This window comes from Myxocyprinus asiaticus, chromosome 48, assembly GCF_019703515.2.
Source record: "Myxocyprinus asiaticus isolate MX2 ecotype Aquarium Trade chromosome 48, UBuf_Myxa_2, whole genome shotgun sequence".
In the NCBI taxonomy this organism is placed as follows: Eukaryota; Metazoa; Chordata; class Actinopteri; order Cypriniformes; family Catostomidae; genus Myxocyprinus; species Myxocyprinus asiaticus.
Genome location: NC_059391.1, coordinates 18,892,355 through 18,913,882, shown reverse-complemented (window position 1 = coordinate 18,913,882; position 21,528 = coordinate 18,892,355). Strand labels below are relative to the sequence as shown.

At 37.5% G+C, this 21,528-nt stretch overlaps 1 protein-coding gene across 1 annotated transcript in view; it reads left to right on the top strand.

Annotated features, from left to right (window-relative positions):
• The first annotated feature begins 4,193 nt into the window (after nt 1–4,193).
• The window catches only part of LOC127437585 (spondin-1-like), a 102,785-nt gene continuing 85,450 nt past the window's right edge, over nt 4,194–21,528 (top strand). The window contains exons 1-5 of the mRNA XM_051692607.1: nt 4,194–4,888; nt 5,599–5,705; nt 12,487–12,620; nt 20,312–20,385; nt 20,772–20,888. Coding sequence (XP_051548567.1) covers nt 4,663–4,888; nt 5,599–5,705; nt 12,487–12,620; nt 20,312–20,385; nt 20,772–20,888 — 658 coding nt within the window. The 5' untranslated portion in view covers nt 4,194–4,662. The remainder of the gene's footprint in view (nt 4,889–5,598; nt 5,706–12,486; nt 12,621–20,311; nt 20,386–20,771; nt 20,889–21,528) is intronic.

The window sequence follows — 21,528 nt, the reverse complement described above, 5'->3', positions numbered from 1 at the left end:
TAGGAAAAAAAAAGTTTTTGTCTGAGCTATAAAGTGCTTATTTTTAGTGCTTTCTCTAAAAAATCCACTCATCACATTTACAGTGCTTTTATATGTTTTAAAGTTATGAAATTTTTTTGCACTGTGGGGCCCCTTGTCACGACTAGCAGTCAATAGAAATGTCTTTTTTTTTTTTTCTTTTTTTTTTACACAAAAATTTGAAATTGAGCCAGAAGATGAAAGCAATGAGCCAGTGTGTTATGGTGTGGTGTGTTGCGGGCCGGGTTTGGTGGGCCGCTCTGGGCCAGAAAGTCCATGGCCACATTTTAGTTAGAGTCCGCCCCTGGTTACGGCATCTACCATTCGGGGCTAACTGCCCATGCTAACCAACCACACCCTGACCACATGTTGCCAACCAATTGGAAAAGCTAACTACTTTTCTTGTAAAATAAACAAGCAAAATACTGAATCACAAGACGAGTCAGCACTATGTCAGACAGATGTCAGTCATAGACAGCTATCTCCTCTAGGTCTGCAACATTTGTGATCAAAGAGGCAGCTTCAAGAGGAAAACTTGCACCACAGCCTTATGATGTGTTATTCATAATGCTGAGGATCGAGTAAAATACTTTCACTTGAAAGAAGTGAGTGACTTTTTAGTTCTGCAGGTCCACTCCTGCCCCAGCTGCCTTTTAGAGTGCTGACACAGCGTGTATTTAACATATACATAAGAGGCATTTCACACCTGAGCTTTTAAAAAGCGTTTCTCAGTGCTGCATGTGGCAAAAAGTCTCAATCTATATTTTCTGTCGGTATTGCAGTTTTGGAATTCACTGTGATGTCTTGCTTGGAATAAACAGAAAACATCATATGAAGGGTGCTGATGTACTCTATGACCTCACAAGATGTTGCGACTCAAGACATGGAACTTTTGCCAGCAGTTAAATGCTAGCTTTGTGGCTACCATTTACTTAAGTGGTAAAAGTAGTCTCCATGAGATATAAAATTGCCATCTGGCTTACCTCACCTTTAGTTTTGACTCAAGTTGTTACCACAGTGACATCTGGAAACAAAGAAGTTTTACTTTGCAATAGCCGCTTAAAGGAATAGTTCACCCCTAAATTAAAATAATCTCATTATTTACTCACCCTCATGTCAGTCACTTATTTTTCTTTGAAACACAACACAATTTGACAAGCTCCAAAAAAAGACTAAAAAGAGTATAAAAGCAACATTAAAGCGATTTGTGCACTATATTTCAAGTCTTTTGAAGCCATACAGCAGCTTTGTGTAAGGAACAGGGTGAAATTAAGTAATTATTCATTGGTAATCTTCCCCTCCCCCAAAGCTCTCGCCAAAGTATACTTTGGTAGTCCGCATGGTGATCTCTCCACTCACTGTATGCGTGATGCAAATTTCGTCAACAGCACAGTTCGCGAGGACTAGACCCACATTTTCTCGACACGCGGATAGTCCTAATCTGTGTGTATCGCCGGCGCATGTGCCTGCCATTGACTGTACTAAAAGAGTATTGTAAAGCAATCGTGGTGTGCATGTTCCTCAAATAAACCTATTGTATGACTTCAGAAACCTGGAATATAGCGCATGAGTCATATTGTCTACTTTTATGATACTTTTAGGGTGTTTTTATGGTGTTTTTCATCCTTTGGGGAGCTTGACAGTTAAGGTCACTATGAATTGTCACTGCATGGCAAGAGCTGTGTAACAATTCTTCAAAATTTTCTATTTTTGTGTTCCACAGAAAAAATAACAGCACACATGTTTGGAACAACATGAGGATGAGTAAATAATAACTGAATTTTCATTTTGGGAGAACTATACCTTTAAGATGCCTTGCACGTTTAAATGTTATTGCCAACAATCACACACTGGTCATGCCACAGATGCAGTCTATGATTTGTCTGGTTTAGCTGAAGTGTTTCCCTACTTTCTCTATATTTAACTGGCTCTTAAATATATACTTCTAAACTTAACTTGGAGTTGGATTCTGTGGGCGAAATCTGGACGAAACAGAAGCCTCCTGTAAAAAAATCTGCCTGCCGTTCCCTGTATGAAATTCCTCTTCTAAACTTTTTTCTTTTTCTCCAGAGTTAAAAAGCCTCTGCCAAAGATAAACTGAAGCATTAACAGAGCTCAAATACTGCCAGTGCATTTCTCACACGTAAGCCTCAAAGTTACTGGAGCAATACAGCCGAACAAACCTTCTGCCATATTTTACACCAGCCCCTTGTATTGTCACACCCCAAAAGTAACCCTACAGGCAGATCAGTGGGTTAGGTGACAAGATCACACACAAGTTAAGTGAATGTGCGAGGTGCCAAACTAATAACTCAGCCTGGAAGGTTGTCCAATAGGCATTTATTGGCAGATTCTTTGTAATGTAACTTGAAGGCATTGGTTGTTATTAGTAAGAGGCTAGTTTCCAACAGGGCTTGGCCTTTTGGTGAAGCCTGCTGTTTTATTACTATGCAAAAATTTGTGTCTGAATCAGAGGCAGCAGATTATTTGCATATTAAACATAATATGTATAAGAGTATAAGACAGAATTGTTGCAAAGGGGGTAATTTGTTTCAGTAAATTGTGATAATAAATGTTTAATTTAAATGGATACTTTACCCCAACATGAAAACACCTCATGTTGTTCCAATTCTGTGATTTTATTTCTTTTATGGAACAAAAAAGGTGAAAGTTTGAAGAATCTCTTAAATACTATGAAAGTGGACAGTCCTTTTTTTATATATATATATATATACCATAAATCTCCACTTTCACTTTCACTTTCACTTCAACATTCTTTTTTTTTTTTTTTTTTTTTTTTTGGTAATTCCCATTCTTTGTGCATTTCACTGGTCAAAGGTGGATATTTATAGTAAAAAAAAAAAATTAAATATTGATCTGTTTCTCATCCACACCTTTCGTATAGCATCTGAAGACATGGATTTAACCACTTTACTTTTAAACTGCCTTTTTGTGCTTTTCCAAGCTTCAAAGCTCTCGCCACCATTCACTGAATTCATTGAATAGACCTACAGAGCAGAGATATTCTTCTAAAAATCTTCATTTGTGCTCTGTAGAAGAAAGTCATACACATCTGGAATGGCCTAAAGGTGAGTAAATGAAGAGATAATTTTCATTTTTGGGTGAACTATTCCTTTAAGCTCCAAAAAAATTTCTAAAAAGCTTCATAAAAGCATCCAAAAAGTAGTCCATACCACCCACACACTATTTTCCATGTCTTCTGAAGACATAAAATAGCTTTATGAGAGAAACAGACTAAAATTTAAGTTATATTCACCGAAAATGCCTTAAAACAGCTGAGATCACCATTCATTTTTATTTTATGGAAAAGCTTGGACATTCTACTATACATAACTTCTTTTGTGCTACACTGAAGAAAGTCAGTCATATGGATTTTGAAAGACATGGGAGTGAGTAAATTATTCCAGAATTTTCATTTTGGAGTGAACTATTACTTTCAGCCATCTCTTTTTAGCATAATAATGTGTTATATTAACCAGCAATAGTGTTATTTCACTGATATGAGACCCCTGTAATAATTCGCCATGCCTGCACCAACTAGTGCAAAATTAGGGAAACAATTCTCATTAATTATTATGGAACATTTTCAATGGACATTAATCAGCCAGGAAGCATTAATGGCACCTACTGGTGGTTTTCTAACTTCCTTCTAATCAGACAGAGATGTAAAGTATGCAGTGGCTCTTTTTTTTTTTTTTTTTTTTTTTTTTTTTTTTTTTTATCATAGAGGAACAAACATATTTGTTGATTATGGTCGCCAATTATAAATAAATATGGTTCTTTTTTTTTTCTTCTTTTTGGGGGGGGGGGGGGCAAACTGTTGATTGACGCTGATAAAATACATATGTGCAATTAGTATCAAGATCTGTTGCTATTTAAACAAAATCCAAAACATAGATTTCAAGGCCGGACTTGTTCGTTTTAATTTTTGTATTAATTATTGTTCAATTGTTATGTAATTAAATAATTCATTTGCGCTTTTAAAAAAGGTGCTGGACCAGAAATAAACAAGCATGTAATTCTTACCATGTTTTAAAAATAACAATAGGCTACAACATGCCCTGCAATAATTTCCTTGCATAAACAAACATAACAGGCGGAGTTCCCAAAATCATCCTGTATGTCTCCGTTCTGGTGCGCAACCCCCTGTGATTCTATCCTGCGCTGCAGCTCACGGCTGTTCAAACACTGGCGAGCTATCTACTCATGCGGCATGTCAGCCGCTGGCATTTTTCTGTGTCTAATTTTTGTTTAAAGTCTGCTGGCTGACGCTGAATTCTCTTTAGGTCTGAGCTCGGTTATCAAGGAGACAGTATAGGTATTTCACAGTGTGAGTAAAGTCAACATCTGAGTCTTCTGCGCTCCGCGCTCGCCTTCAATCATTCTCGCGCTCCGCGGTCACGGAACTATCAGCCGTCCGCAATCTCCACATAGCATATCTGCTCAGCGGGAATGGGCACTCTTTTATTCCGTGAATGGACCCCGAAATAGACAAATTCTCTATTTAGTCCGCAGCGGATATTCTGTTTGTTTTGAGGCGTTTTTTTCAGTTCATTGACTGCTTATCCTTGCTGGTACTTTGACTTTAAACTTGTGTTTGGACGGCAAGGTGATCAGGCAAGAATGACGGATAAAGACGTGCTGGCTATGCTGTTTATTTTCTTAAACTTGGTTCTCTTCCATACGGATGCGTTCAGAGGAGAGGCTGGAGAGAGACGGGCGAGATCCGATGGTTACTGTCGGATCTTACGGACGCAAACGCGGGGCGCGCGGAGAGACGGACAAAACGAGTTTCGCCTCAGAGTTGAAGGAGACCCAGAAACTTACCAACCCGGGAGCACTTACAGAGGTTAGTTAGAGATGTCAAAAATGATTGCTGTATATTTTTGAGAGGCTTGCATGAAATTAATTTACTGCTGGATGTTAAAACATTTCATGTGGAGTTTGTAAGCATTGGCGCGTGAGGATGGAACCGAAAGGCTACATATCTTTATTCAGGTAAACCTTGGAGATTTAAATTGGTGTTTAAAAACGCCAGAAAAGTGTTTCATATGCCAGTTATTATTAGTATTATTTTTGTTGTACAAACAAGCCATATTGGAGAAATAAATAGCTACACAGCTTTGTGACTGGTATTTTGCAGCACGAAAACCCGATATGTTGCCCAAACAGGGCATTTGGATGTTTACACTATACTTTTCCTCTCAGGATAATTTTGAACATGTCCCACTTCATTATGTTTTAGTATTAAAATCCTTCATAACCTAATATTAAGTGCCATTTGGCTCCATATAAGTGGCCCTCATTAGGCAGCAGATGCCTTTTTATGAGGGTTTTACACGCTTTTATGCCCAGCGTGTTTGTACATGCATATGTATTCACTGCTCCGTGTAAAAGCACTCACACAACCCACACACACTTACATGCAAACTTGCATGCCAAATGCGAGAGCAGATTGCGACTTGCCCTGGCACACAGTCGAGATCTGACCTACTGTTAAGCTTATTTCTGCTACCTCTGACCTATATTTGGTTTTCTCTCTTTTTCTCTTTCTCACAGTGAGTTTGTATGCTTCCAGCCCATCTTACTTTCGTGGCTTCACCCTCATCGCTCTGAAGGAAGGCAGGGAGGGCGTCACTCCTGACGATTATGCCGGCACTTTCAAGGTGATGGTTGCCAGTGACCCTGTATAACTTGCCCTGAACTGTAGCAGTCTAAGAAGACAGTCTAATTGTAGTCTCTGCAAAAATGATTCACAGTATACGCCAGGTTTTCACCATGTCTGCATGTCTTTATTTAGATGTTGTAGAGAGCATTAGAGTGAGTTTAAAACACATGTGGGGTTTGCATGGTGGGTCTAAAGGCGGGCGTAGCCTACACGATGCTATTTTAGGTTGATGTGCGAGATTCCGACCGATTTTTTTCCATTCGGGAGAGATCGTGTGGAAATCGTGTGTGCTCGTGTTATCGCGGCTTGCATCTTGTGCGAGAAATTACGAGCGGAGCCGAGCGGCTTAGGAACAGTTCACAACCTCCCGATCATTTTTAAACTGTCTAAAAAATTCGGCCGATTTGGCATCTACCTGAAGCTGGCCAATCAAGAGAAGGTGTTACAACTCACACGATCAATGTAAACTGAGTGTTCATGAAGCTTTTACACATTTGGAGAAAATGGTCGTGTTAAAACTGTTTTTCCTATAATATTCATGACCACATCACTGGGAATGATTCTACAGAAAGGCCATGCTGTTCTCTGCTCTTCAAACAAATAATTTGCCATATGTGTTGCGCCAGAAAACAATCTTTATCACTCTGATGGACAGAGTTTTCAAATTTCCCTCATGCACTGTAAACCTGAATAAGTTAGCAGAACTCAAATTACATCAAAACATTTTAAGTTAATAAATTCCAAATTTAAGTAAGTGGAACTGTCAGGTTTTGATTTTGTACTACTTATGCATGCTAATTGCTCTTAACTTGAAAATTTGAGTAAGCTAAACAAATTTTGTTGGCACTTTAAATTTGGAGTAAACCACCAGATTTTTAATTTTTATTTTTCAACACAAATCAGTTATTTCCATCACTTTATTCACCCAAGTTAAGTCTGACTAGTGACTTGTTTAATAATGTATAAAGCAGTAAGTAAGATACACACTAGTGATGGGTCGTTCATGAACGATTCATTCATTTTGAACAAATCTTTTATGTGACTCAGAAGAACGAGTAGTCTCAGAGAGTGATTAGTTCATTTTGTGTTAGCCGCGCATGCACATTGCGCAACCTCCGTTTGTTTGTTACGTGAAAACCGCATAGGCACCGTACAGGAAACAGAAATGATTAGTTCACCTTTCAACTCTTTTGGTCCGAGTCGTTTGTTCTTTTGTCACGTGACAGCCGTATACGCTAACGAACGACAAAGCATGCTGGGAACAAGATTTATTTCTAAATCGCAAGCTACAAGGAATTAAAGCAATGTCCTCCGCTGGCTTTATGTCTTATAATGATAAATAGTGCAAAAATTAATGCGATTGCTCCGTAATTCACCAGGTCGTTAAGTCATGTCGTGTATGATTGCACCTGTACGATTTTCAGATAAACTGACTCGTAATGTGTGCAGGGGCTCACGACCTCCCGAGTGTCAGAACTCGTACCGTGTACACCCGGCCTAAGGGGGTGGGGTCTGTGATTTTCCTTGTGCCCAGGTCCATTTACGAGCATGTGGGGGCCCTAAAGTGAAATCCTGTGTGGAGGCTTCCCCATACACCCCCCACCCCCCAACAACCCAATTAACTTAAAATTGGAATATATTAACTACACAAAACAGAACAAATAACAATACATTTACAAAACATTAACAATAAATTAACAATAAATATCTATACAATTTAACACTAAATTACTATAAATAACATTAAATAAATATACTGTATACAACGGTACACAACTGCAAAACGTTAGCTAACTAATTGTTGCAAGTTAATGCATGACAATGAACAAACACCATCTAGCCAGGTAGCTGGCTTACGTTCATTCCTTACAAGTAGTCGGCTGTGTTTCTCCTCTTCCTTTATTTTTTTAGCTTCCGATTTAGGTGCACATCTACACGTACCTGTCACTATGAGCTACAACTCTTTCATTGCAGTTGCATTTTCCCTTCCTTCTCGGGCCACAAGGGGGCCCCTTATAACTGTCTAATTGAGCCATAACATCCGTGTTATACCAGTGTAACGGTAGCCAGCTGGTACTGTAAATAATAGCTGTGTGTCATGTGTAGACCTCACTCCCCTGGCCTCAAGAACCACACTAGCAACTGACGCTTGGGGTTGTAGCCTTTAGCCTCCTTGTTAGAGCGCCCACCTCCCATGCCGGAGACGCCAATTCGAATCCCGTTCGGAGCGGGTCAGGCAAGACCAGTTACAGTGGTGCCATAACCCAGATGGGAGTGAGGTTTAGGGGGGTGAGTGTAACGTTAGCCAGCTGGTACGTGCTGTGCAGTGTGTGTAAACCTCACTCCCCTGCCCTCAGGAAGGGCACTAGTGACTGATGCTAGAGGCTTTAGCCTCATCGTTAGCACGCATGCCTCCCATGTCAGAGATGCCAGTTCAAATCCCGCTCGGAGCGGGTTGGGCAGGACCAGTTACACCAGCTTGATTTGAGGATTTTCCAAAAAGCACCATGACTGCTTCAGGAAGGAAATCTGACTTTTGCACAAAGGAGTTACAGTAACATTGTCAATGTCACAAATTTGTCCCATAAATTTCCAATGTGGACCCCACTGTATCTATCACACAAATGATGTTTATTCTCTTTATAATCGCTTTGTTATAAAATGAGAATTATAGCTGCATATATGGATTTCAGATATTGCTGACCAGATGATTCTTAAGAGTAAATTTACATTGATTGTATATTGATAATGATAATATAATAAACAGTTTAAAGTTGCAAGGATTATCGATGAAAGATGAGATATATTTCTACTCAAGTACGCAGACTTTGTGAAGTTAAAGTTCTCATATATACTGGTTCTCATTGGTAAAACCCTGGCCATCTCCAAGCTGTCTCTTCTCTGATAGACTGGACCCCTATCATCTAGTGCACTCCAAATCAAGCCACAGTGCTTCCCAGACTGAAGCAGGATGGCTGTTAGTGCTCCATCTCTCCCACCAGATCTCATTAGCTGTGGCTGCTGCTCGGCATTCCTTACCACTGTGTTTTTCAGCTCTCAGATTGCCTAGCGGATGTTAGCTGAAGTCGTTCTCTGTCAAGGTCTTTAACTGGGGATTCTCTCGGCTTGACAGTTTAAATTGAATGAAAGGAAAAGGCAAAAAACAACACAAGAAACTTCAAAATGAAAAGAAACAGAAAAAGAGGCTCTTAATTGTGTCCTAAATGTTTATAGCATACAGTACACATCAAAATACTTGAGTGAACAATGTATCGTTTGTATGAGTTTGTATAAAGATACATTAAAGGTGTCCTCTGTAGTATAATGACACAATTTCTAACAAGGGAATCTATTTTTATGCGACCAACTTTAGCAGGGAGCTTGACCCATTTATTAGGTTGCTCAGTTTAATCTGTAATGGAACTTTTGTTAATCGAAAATTACGGGGGATGTGTTTGCTTGGTGAAGCTTTTAAAGGGATAGTCCACAGAAAAAATAAAATGTTATAATCAAATACTCACCCTAACGTTCTTCCAAACCTGTATAACTTTCTTTTATCCTTGAAGCGCAAAAGGAGATGTTTAGCAGAATGCTAGCCTAAGTCACCATTCGCTGTCATTGTATGGACAAACGATGCAATAAAAATGAATGGTGAATGAAGCTGAAATTTTCCTAGCATCTCCTTTTGTGTTTCACAGTGGAAATGGAGTCATGAGGGTTTGAAACAATATGAGTGAGTAAGATATTACAGAATTTTCATTTTTGTGAGAATTATCCATTTAAACTATATGGAGTTAGAGTAGTTATTTGATCGATAACCCTCATTTGACCATGACCTGCCTTATCTGTAGAATAAAATGGAAATATCAGGGATTACCATGTAAGTAAAGAAAAATCTTAAAAGTTTATGGAAAATTTCTAAAGTGAATCTAAATGTTTCTAGTTGTGCTTAGCTCTAAAATATTTCATTGGCTAGAAATTGCTCTTTTTGAGTGCAATCTTTATAAAATAATTTTTGAAAATCCTTATCCAGTAGTCATGATCAGCTGGAACAGTGGTCAAAAGTGTGTGAACCCTGTATATGCTAGTGTGGAATTAATAAAATGAAAACTGAAAAATAATTATTACTAGGATCTCCTGTAAAGATCTAATAATTCTCGGATGGCTATAAACTCTCACAGAAACATCAAAGAACAAAAGGGTTTTTTATTTTATTTTGCAGGCATAACCTCATTCTGAGTTGTTTGTTACTCGTTTCTGCTGTCCATGCCTTTCAAATATTCATATTCATCAGTCATTGCGACATTTCATTTAAAAGGCAGTTGCACTTTTTATGCAAACACGAATTGACAAACAACTCTCGACATCTCTCCATTCATTTGTCTGTGTCTCTCTCCAAGGAACCTCTTGAAGTTTAAACATCATCAATTCCTTGAGGAGACATGGTTATTCACTTAGGCTACGACATCTGCAGCAGTGTTCCTGTGTGTGCGTGAGAGACTTTAAGAGAGTAAACATAAAACGCCTTGTTGTCCCTCAGGAGCGGGGCCACATAACCAAGCCCGGAGCCACAATTAAAACAAACATTCCTCTCCTCTCCTCTCCTCTCCTCTCCTCTCCTCTCCTCTCCTCTCCTCTCATTTCATCACATCTCATCTCATCTCCTCTCTATTTCATACAGATTTTCCAGCTGGCTAAAAGCTTTTTTTAAGACAGCCACTTAGAAGCCTTTTTACAGAGGAAACAATGCACCTGGTTGCTTGGCCCACATGGCCTCTTTTAAAATAAACACTTGGAGAGAGACTGTTGCAAAGTCCTACAGCTCAAGCATTTCTTTTCAAAGTTTAGCCCAGTTTTCCTATCAGTTCAGAAGTTTCCGGTTCACTGTTTCGTTTAGACCAAACAAGGGGGCAACAAGGTTGCTTGAGATGCAAAAAGTTCACTTTTATCTTTCTCTGCTGAAATGAAGGACAGAAACCAGAGGATATTGTGTGCAGCTTTGAGTTTGTGCATGAAAGAGTGTGAAGAAGAAGGGGAGAAAGGGAGAGAAAGAGGGAGGAAGAACTTAATGCACCACCCGCATGGATTTTACTCTCCAATGGACATTTGGCAGTGATTTGTTTTTCAAACACGCAAAACATGAAACTGTATTTTTCCATTCCCAGTGGATTTTTCCATCACTTGGATGATGTGATTTGCAAACGTAGTAATAAATGATACATAAAGCAATTTAAATGTACGTTTACTGTTTTTTCTTACTTAGAGGAATAAAGATGTACTGTAGGAAAGGATGTTATTTTTGTCACTTTAAGTTCCTTGTTGTTATAGCAAATACAGAGGCCCCCCCAAAAGTATTTGGACACATTTAGAAATGTACTGTATGACTGTCATTGTATTAGTTATAATTTCAAACCAAGTGGCAATTATTTGAAAGGAAGACAGCATAAGCACACCATTTAAGCAAAATATTTCCCACAAGTTTGTTAGGATTTAAATGATAAATTAATAGATTCTGTCTCTCAAATGTTAGAGGAACATGTCCATAGTTAATGTGAATAACTGCAGTTACTACACACTAGACTTGAATTCATGCAATAAAACACATACATTTTTTAATTGTGGCTTAAGTATCAAAATTAGGCATGTGAATCGATTAAAATTTTTAAAACTAATTAATCACATGTTTTTGTGATTAATCGTGATTTATCACTATTAAATTATGGTACATGATACATTACAACAAACATGAAAAAAATAATCTTAAATATATTTACTTTATAATTTGTCTCAAAGAACTTGCAAGAAATTGGTTTGTCATCATTTATTTAAATTAAAATGTAATTTCTTTTTTAGTTTCTTTTTTTGGGGGGGGGGGGGTAGAGTTAATTAGACACATTTTTACAGGTATTAATCTTTGATACAAGTATATATATATATATATATATATATATATATATATATATATATATATATATATATATATATATATTATATATATATATATGCCATAAAATCAGTGGACATGTTGCTATTACAATTTGGGCAAAATCTTGTGGCATTTTCCAGTGGACTTTTTTTTTTAATAATAGGATCAAATGGGCAGATTCAATTCATATCAAACTTTATTGGCAAGAGAAACTGAAGTGTACATTGTCAATGCATTATTAGACACTATGCATACAGATATAAAACATACTGAATGCTGAAGTTTAATTTGTTGAAGTTTGAAATCTCAAATCTATTATTTTCTCTGGCTGCCGTTCAGTCTCTATGTACACCTGTCTAGAGCTTGCTGAAAGTCCAGGGCCTTCAGTCTCTATAGAGCACACTCTGGTCTCTCTCGGGCGGTTTTGCCTATGTCGCCCATGTCACCCATGCCTAAATCCTCCACTGCAAATAAGATTGCTAATCAACAAAACTGCTGAAATGAACTCTTATTTTACACAGATATTTACTCTTACTCTTATTTCACAGAATGACATCTTCTGTCAATTGGCCAATTACTGTATTTCACTGAACAGAAGGGGTCATTCTGTGAATCTTGAGTAAATATTTGTGCCGATAATCTTTTACCAATCAATCGACATATACTGTAACTATAGTTGCATACTGTATAATTGATTATATTTGGAGTATTTAATTAATATAATTAACTGAAGATTTATACTCTGCATTTTTGTAAGAAATTTTGTTCCATGCTGTCTGTCTCTGTATGAAATATTGTTTTAAACTGTACTTCGTAGGAGTAAATGCCAGTGACAGTGTCCACTGTTCCACAGATTATAGATGAAAGTGACACTCAGTTCATGACCAACTGTCCCCCAGCCGTCACGGAGAGCATTCCCAGAAGACGTACACGGATCCAGGTGTTCTGGACAGCGCCACCTTCTGGTAGTGGCTGTGTCACTCTCAAGTGAGTTATTGCTGTATCACTTTTCTTTTATTGGACCTTTGTCCTGGTGTTGGATAGCTTTACAGAAATGAAAATCCCTAGGTTTGGGATGATAGATGAGAATCCGCTGTGCTGAATTGATAGGTTCTTGAATAAATGGAAAAGAAAATAGAGAAAAGACAAAAAGGGTACAGTCTGGGGCTCTATGCTGAGTTTTGTGTCCAGAATAAAATGCTCAGTTTGAGCACTTGTCTCATTTGGTCCCATTTTATCAGTCACCTTCTGTCAAAGTGTTGAAAGGAGAAAAGAATGGTTCTTTTGCAAATATATAGAGGTGACTCGAATGTAGAACCATCAAAAAAAAAAGTATGGTAATTTTCCTTATTAGAGAGTTCAATAGTGTGGTTTAACTAAATCAAGTCGAAAGTCAAACATGTATTCCTTTTGTTTTTCTGTCGAACACAAAAGGAGATGTTTGGCAGAATGTTAGGGATTGACAGCCTCAATCACTACTCACTTTCATTGTATGGAAAAAAAAAGAAGCAATGAAAGTGAATGGTGACTGAGGGTAACATCCTGCCTACATGTCCTCACAAAATAAATAAATAAATGGTAAGACTATGGGGAAAACCCATTAATAATGATTAGGTGGTAATTATATAACCAGTGTTGGGTAACGTTACTTTTAAAAGTAACTCGTTAGAATGTTGCATTACTCCTTAAAGAAGTAACTAAGTTCATTCAAATGTTACTTTTTTATGGAAAGTGAAGCATTACGTTACTTTTGCGTTATTTATTTCTCACCGCCACTCTCTCTTCTGCTGTGCATTCAGTACAGCTACAAGATATATGTAGAGACATTACAGGTCATACTAGCTACTGTACAATATTCATGTCAAAACAACATACTAAACAAACAGATATTTATAAAGTCAACAAGAGTTAACTTGAGATGTTTTTCAGAAGTCAGAATAAAATTCAGTTGGGAATGCCAGTCTAACATGTTCAAGGAATAAGCCTGATGAATAAATGAATATTTTTCACTTAAGTCATCTCAGTGCATGCTTGTTTTGAGCTGATCCACGATGCGTACAGAAGCCACTGGTTGATCGCATACAACTGCAAACATTCATGTTGATACAACTTGAATGGAATCGTATTTAATGCTACCAAAATGTCTTCAAAACTTTATGTTTCACGAATCAAATTACTTGTTTGTTATAGAACAAAAATGTTGAATATTTTAAGAAATTAAGAAATTTTCTCTGCGTACACAATCGATGAAGAACGTTGCTTGCAGCTGCTGATCCAGAGACTGCTTTTCTCATCCCATTCTCCCAGTTACAGGGAGCTCTAACACAGAGCAGTTCGGCTGCATAAATCAGTGAATTGAGCGAGTATTTCACCCTGTATATCACACCATGGCCAGTGGAAGGCTAGTCTAATAATCCCTCTGCCTAAACGCGTTTACTGATTTATTTTAATGCAGCGTGTATGTACACCTGTATCAATCGCATGTCACTCAACCGAATGTTGAATGTTAAATGCTTTAACTCAGAGCAGTTTGGATGCAAACTGATCCTAGAGAAGTAGTTACGGGCAGCTTTAAAACGCACAATGCACAAACAGTCAGCGATCATTCTATGTTGTGTGTATCTGTATAAGCATGCCGTGGCCATGGGAAGATTTCTCCGGCTTATGCCTGCACTATATTATACCATGAAAAAGTGTGTTTACACGCTTTTAAATGCAGCCTACATGAATCAATCACAAGTATCACTTATCCGAAAATGTTGCCTTATGAGAACACATTTCTTAATTCTTGCTGTGATTGTTATGACAATGGCAAAGTTTATGACGGCTGCTCATTTAAGCTCCAGTGCACAAAAAAAATCCACCACTGCAAATGATGATTACAACTGGATTCCACTGAAGCGTTCAGATTTACATTCCTTTACCCTGCAATATTTTACCATTTTTAAAACCTAAATATCAGGGTGGACTAAAAGAAGACTTGTGCTCTGCCCATCGCTGATACTACAACTTCATTGAACATATCTAGTAAGCCTCCCACTCTCTAGAACTACAATACCCATCATGCACACACATACTACAACTTAAGCCCCCCACTCTCTAGAACTACAATGCCCATCATACCCCTTCTCGAAGTTTGCACACTTTTACTCCTGATTTATCACAATACGGGGAAATGAGAGGTGTACAAAAGCAACGCGTTACTTATTTTAAAAAATAACTCAGATATTATGGTCTGAAATAAAAAAAAATTGCATTACTCGTTACTCGATAAAATAATCACGTAACACACGTTACTTTTATTGCGTTACTCCCAACACTGTATATAACATAATGTATTACAGTGTTGAGCCATTGAAGCTGTCTTTGAAAGTTCTTGGCATCTCTTGGAAGCTTGGCAAAGATTATAGAAATTAAGAACCTTTAAAGCTTTCATATATTCTAAGCTTTCAAATAGTATCCACCCAATTTTAGTGTTCTTTACATATGCACACACACGCATGCACGCACACACACACACACACACACACACACACACACACACACACAGTGCTCTCAGTCAACAAAGGTCTGAACAAACAGTGGTCTGCAGCTACAGAAAATGTGCATTATCTGTCAGTGTTGTGGTGTAAATGTTTCCACTCCACCCCCTCATGCTTTCTTTACATCTTTATCTATCTTTCTCCCACTCTTTTTGGGGTCATAAACAACTTTAAGTGTCTTTGATGCTTTAAAAACTTCTGAAAGTCTCTCGCTCTTGCTGTATGCAGTGCAGTAAATATACAGATATTTATCTACATCATACAGGTTTGTACGAATCTACCGGTAGCGATCCTGACTCACATGGTGCTGTAGGCAAGATCAGACATGAAGCATGTAGCTTTTTTTTTATTATATTAAAACACTTTTACTATACCATGTTAATGTGTAGTCAACTGTAAGTAAGCCATTGATAGGTTGATTCCCACAAAAAGAACTGTGGGTCTGTGGTTTTTTCTAAACATTGCTCTGTTTGGTTGAGCATCCTGACCAGCTCAACACAGCAACACTGACTCAACCAATGGCGTGTGTTTGGGATGGGACTATCTGTTTGATCAAGCTCAAGTTTAACTAAAAACACTGTTTATCCTCCTGAGACTCAAGCATGACTGCTATGTGCATTTTCCCCTTCCCTGTTTGATTTGTAACTATAGTAATAGCCCCTAATATACATGCAAAAAAAAAAAAAAAAAAAAAAACAATATGAGGAGAAAATTGTTTTTCTAAACATGAATGTCCTCAAATGGGGACAGCAGGACTAAGTTGTGAAATTTTAAATAATACCAAGCTATGGAAAGTCAGATTTTTTTTAAGTAAATTGTTTATTATGTTTCCAGGAGTGTTGGTTATTCATGTTTTGATACGTTACAGACATTACAGCTGATCTTTTGTAAAGCTTCTTTGGAACAGTGTGTATTGGGAAAAGCACAAATAAAAATCTATACGAATAAAAAATATTTGACTTGATTTGACTTTTATGTTACAATGTTTTTTCTACTTTGGCATAAAAAACAAAAAACAAAACCAAAAAAATTAATTTTCTCTCTTTGCACAGTCAAACATAGTTAGCCAGTGCTGAAGCATTTTACCAATCAGAAATTAGCATAATTAATTCTGATTCAAAGTAATGGGCAACAACATCCAATTACTGCCAACCATGTTAAAATTTAATTTAGCATTATAAATTCTGAATCTATGTACTGATTACCATTGTCCCATGTCTACCAATCATGTTTAGTGGTCCAAAGTTCATCTGCAGCCTGAAACTGAACTTTTGACCAGAAGTTTGGAGTGAATGCACTTGGCTGCACAGGAAAGCTATAGGATGCTCCCTTGCTCTCTATTTATTTAATGACTTAACCTCCAGTGTGCTGTCTGTCTGCACTGGTCTCAGAACAGTTCAAAATCCACCTTATTTTCATTTCCATAGACAGCCTCTGAACATTTCCCATCTTTTGAATGCACCCATTGATTCTCACTGTGATAATGCAAAGTGGATGTAGGATTTCTAAGAGAAACATAGCCCTATAGTCCTCATCTGCGATCATTGTGTTTTACAGCATGCCATTTCGCGATAAATCTATGACATTTTAAAAATTGCCCATCGGATGAAACTAGAGACTCTAGACTTTTGACTCAGGTTTCAATGTAAAAACTTAATGAGGTTTCTCACCAGATGTAGTTTTGTTGCTGTTTCTCCCAAAGACAAACTCCGCTGAGATCGGCACCATGTTGTTTTTTCACATGACTCAAAAGTTTAACCCTTTAATGGCAGCCTAGAGTGTCCTGAACTGAGATCAGTTGGTTTAAAAGGAACTAAATTATGCATAGCATTTAGTGAAGACAAAACACACAGTTCACGCATGAGGACGCATGGTCGCACAAGGTTAAGTAGCGATGCAACCAAAGTTACGTCCTTAGTAAAGCCCTTATTTAAGTCAATCTCAGACAGATTGATGAATAAAATTGCAAAATGGATTGCTCTGGACTGTAATAATTATCTGAATTATTCTATTTACTTTATATATTATATTTATAATTAATTAATCATTATATGTTTATTTTTTATTATTATTTTGCTGCAAATATTGATGTATGCAATTAATTGCAATTAATTTGAATAATTTGAATAATTAATGGGCATATCATGAAAATTGTAATTGATTGAAAGCCCTAAAAAAAAAAAGTCAAATTGCAACTATATGTCAGTGCATGTATATTAGGAGCCGAGAGAACGCTATATGCCAGGATCTGCAATTGGTGTCTACCCTTAAAATATGCAAAACCATACTCTGAATGCTTTCTTACCTGCAACGTGGGCAGCCTTTAATTTTCTGACGTAGCAATTGCAATGTTAAATTTATGCGCAGACAATTACAACCTTGACAGTCTGAGTATTTATTAGCCAGTGCCCTTTTGCCCCGTTACCTTCCTCTTGTCTCCTTCTCTCTCCTGCTCTTTTGTGTCACCCACTTGCTCATTCATCCAAATGTCCTGTCTCTCCCCCTGTCCTTTCTCCTTGTGTCTATTTTTTTCTTATTTTCACATCTTAAAAATCATAACGATAGTTTCCTTTTCCGCCTCACCCTGAACCTTTATCTCTTGCATCACGCCGTCTGCGAAGCCAAGAACATATTATCATAACTTTTCATCTGTTTTTTTTTAGGGCAGATGGCTTATTGCACTGTCTGGTTTTTGTCCAATAAAAATAATGCTGAGAAACATCTGCTATGCCAATGTGGTGGAGCCGCTGCCACTTTGCCTAGGTGTATCAAAACCGTAGAGACATTGCACCTTGTAGTGCCGGGCCTGATGCCAGCTCCTAGGCTCTGGAGCACAACTGGCAACGCAGCCCAATGAACATCAAATAAAAGTGCAATTACTTCTGGAATCCCTCCAGCACTTTTCTAGTTAAATGTCAAACAGACCTAAGATTGGAGTTTTGATCTGAATTTTGTATCCTTTGATACCTTTGTGGCATCAAGCTGTGGCAGGCAGATAAGATGTGGCGAACGTGATGGTTTTGTTGACACACATTGGGACTCCTGAAAGATGAATGAGGTCCAAACTGACCAACTGCCAACAGAGGAAGTATTGAGAAGATCAGAAATCCTAGTCTTGAGATAGTACACATCGTTGTCTATTGTTATGAGTTATAACTACATCAATGTCTTTGTCAGACAGAATGCTACTCTGGACCTGGTTTTGATCTGGGTTTGGTATGCTTTAATTCCTTGGTGCTATCAAGCTGTGGAAGGCAGATTAATTGTGGAGAATATGATTGTTTTGTTGACATGCATTGGAACTCTGGAAATACGCAACTTTCAGTGTTCAGTGAAAGGGATAGCTCACCCAACAATGAAAATTCTGTCATTATTAGCCTCATATCATTCCAAACATGTATGACTTTCTTTATTTTTTGGAACACAAAAGGAAATAATTAACAGTAATGAATGCTCCATTGTCTGAATTCAATACAGTAGTAGCAGTACATAGGGACATAGGGTTTTAACGATTAATAAAGCACCCAAAATTATCCTTAAAGTACTCCATGCAACTTGTGCATCATATTCTAAATCTTTTAAAGGCATACGATCATTTTGTACGATGAACAGAGCAAAATTATTGATCAACTCCTGTAAACATAGCAAATATTAAAAATGGTGACATGTCAGTAACATCTTGCAGATCTCGTGATCATATGTCATGATGTCATGGCACCAGAACCAATGACATTGCAACATGATGTTTGGTAATGAGATGTGCAAGAATCAATGAGGTTTGAAGTTTTCAATGTGGCTGCAAAATTTTATTTCAGCTCTATTCATGGACTTGTTTTGAATTGATTTGATTTAGGAGTGAATAACAACTTAAATTTAGATCTGTTCATCATACAAAGTGATCAAATGGCTTCAAAAGACTTGGAATATAATGCACAAATCGCATGGACTACTGTTATGACCCTTTTGTGTACTTTGTTTATTGGTAAAATGTGTCACTGTGTACTGCAGTTGCACTGAATTCAGCAGTGGGACATTCATCAAATTATTTCCTTTTGTGTTCCACAGAAGAAAGAAAGTCATTTGGATTTGGAATGACATGATGAGTAAATGATGACAGATCAAGTGAACTATTCCTTTAAGACTTAATTTTAGAACTGTTTAAGACCATACTGACCAGTGGAGGACATTCATTTCCAATGGGTCTTGGGAAGGCTTGAGAGAATGGGTTTCCAAATCTTCAGAAGCACATTTCAATCTTCACCGTCAAAAACAATGGATTTAAAAGATGATGTCAACTTCATTTATTTACTTTGTCAAACAGGATGCTACTCATTGCATGTTTCACAGCCCAGCTGAGCCATAATCCATCATACTTGCGATTCTAAACACATTCCCGGAATTCAAACATCACTGACACATTCTTGACATCCTCTGTTGCCTTTTATCACTTTATTCTGATAAGGCCAGCCCTAGTTTCTCTTGTACACCACCCACAAAAAGCATGTGAGTGTACTCGCAGGAGGGCATATCACTATGGACAGCTCTGTCACATGTCAAATCCTTGACTGACAGCAACAGCAATAGGTTCCTGTGGGACAGAGCAGTAGAGCTCACCATTGGTATTCCACATGGGTCGCAACAGAGCAAAGTTGACCTAAGTCTCTGGGGTGGGTACCCCACCTGGGAATGGGGCTAGGGAGGGAAAGGTTTATAGAAGGGAGGTTTAAAGGAGAACTAAGCCGTCAATTACATCCTCGATGGATGTCTCTAAATGTATTTATTCTCAAGACTGAACTATTTGAACCATTCATGAGCTGTGCATTAAGATGCCAATCATTGTTCTATAAGTTCTGGAGGTTGACTTTAGCATGTACAGGGTTGTGCCAGTTGTCAGCTGAATGATGTGTGCACTCATGTCATACTAATATATACATAACTGAAATTATGCTTTCAGACAGTAGCATTATGCATTATGCAAATGTGGCCTGATGCCTTTGTTAAAAAATGCATCGTCTGTTCTAACTAAAAACTATTTTGCATGCGATAATGGTGATAAATGTTCTTAAAAGTACACTTTCTCAGAACTATACAAAAGATAGATGTAAAGGCACAAACGTTTTAATGTTTTAATTGCAGGGCCAGTGTTGTGCAAAGAAGAATCATTTTCTTTCAAGATGAAGGCTCCCTTACCAAGAGGATGTGTGAGAAAGGTAATTTCAAAGCTGGGTCTCTCATCCATGTGCATGTGATAAAATTTTTTCATCTACAAATCATTTTTCTTTGTCTCACATAGTTTTTTTCAGGCTTGCTCAGTTCACAGGTCTTTCTTGGTTTCTTTTCCTTTTCTTTGATGTTTCTGTTCTAGAGAATAATACGTGAGTTGTAAATGGTTGTTGTGATTATGCATGCAAACTTTAAGGGGTAAGATGCATATGTACGTTGTTATGTGAGAAAAATTGAAAATAAAAGGACAAACAAAGATTGTTTTCCCACCAGCTGGGTGAAAAAAATGCACAAAAAAAAAAAAAAACAACAAACAAACAAAAGGAAACCATACCATTGAAATGCAATAGCTAAATCATAATTTTCTTCACAGATCCGGTGGCGACTACTGAAAAACCCATTCAGGAGTGCTGTGCATGTGGAACTGCCAAGTATAGAGTCACTTTCTACGGAAACTGGTCTGAGAAATTTCATCCAAAGGACTATCCAAGTAAGAAGGTTTGAAGATACTGTCCATAAAATGAACAATCCTTGTTTTAACAATAATGGTTGTTAAAGATGTCACAGTACATAAAATTAAAGGAATAGTCCACCCAAAATATAAAAATTCTATGATAATTTACTCCCCCTCTTGTCATTCTAAACCTGTATGACTTTCTTACTTCTGCAGAACACAAAAGGAGATGTTTTAATGAATATCCCCGTCTGTCTTTTCAGTACAATGGCAGTTAATAGTGACTTAGTTATCTTTAAAGATTAAAAAGCACCCAAAAATATCAAAGTAGTCCATGTCTGTGTGTCATATTCCATGTCTTCTGCAGGTATACAGTATTATACCCTACAGTTGTGCTCAAAAGTTTGCATAACCTGACAGAAATTGTGAAATTTTGGCATTGATTTTGATAATATGACTGATCATGCCAAAAAACTGTCTTTTATTTAAGGATAGTGATCATATCAAGCCATTTATTATCACATAGTTGTTTGGATCCTTTTTAAATCATAATGATAACAGAAATCACCCAAATGGCCTTGATCAAAATGTTACATACCCTTGAATGTTTGGCCTTGTTACAGACACACAAGGTGACACACACAGGTTTAAATGGCAATTAAAGTTTAATTTCCCA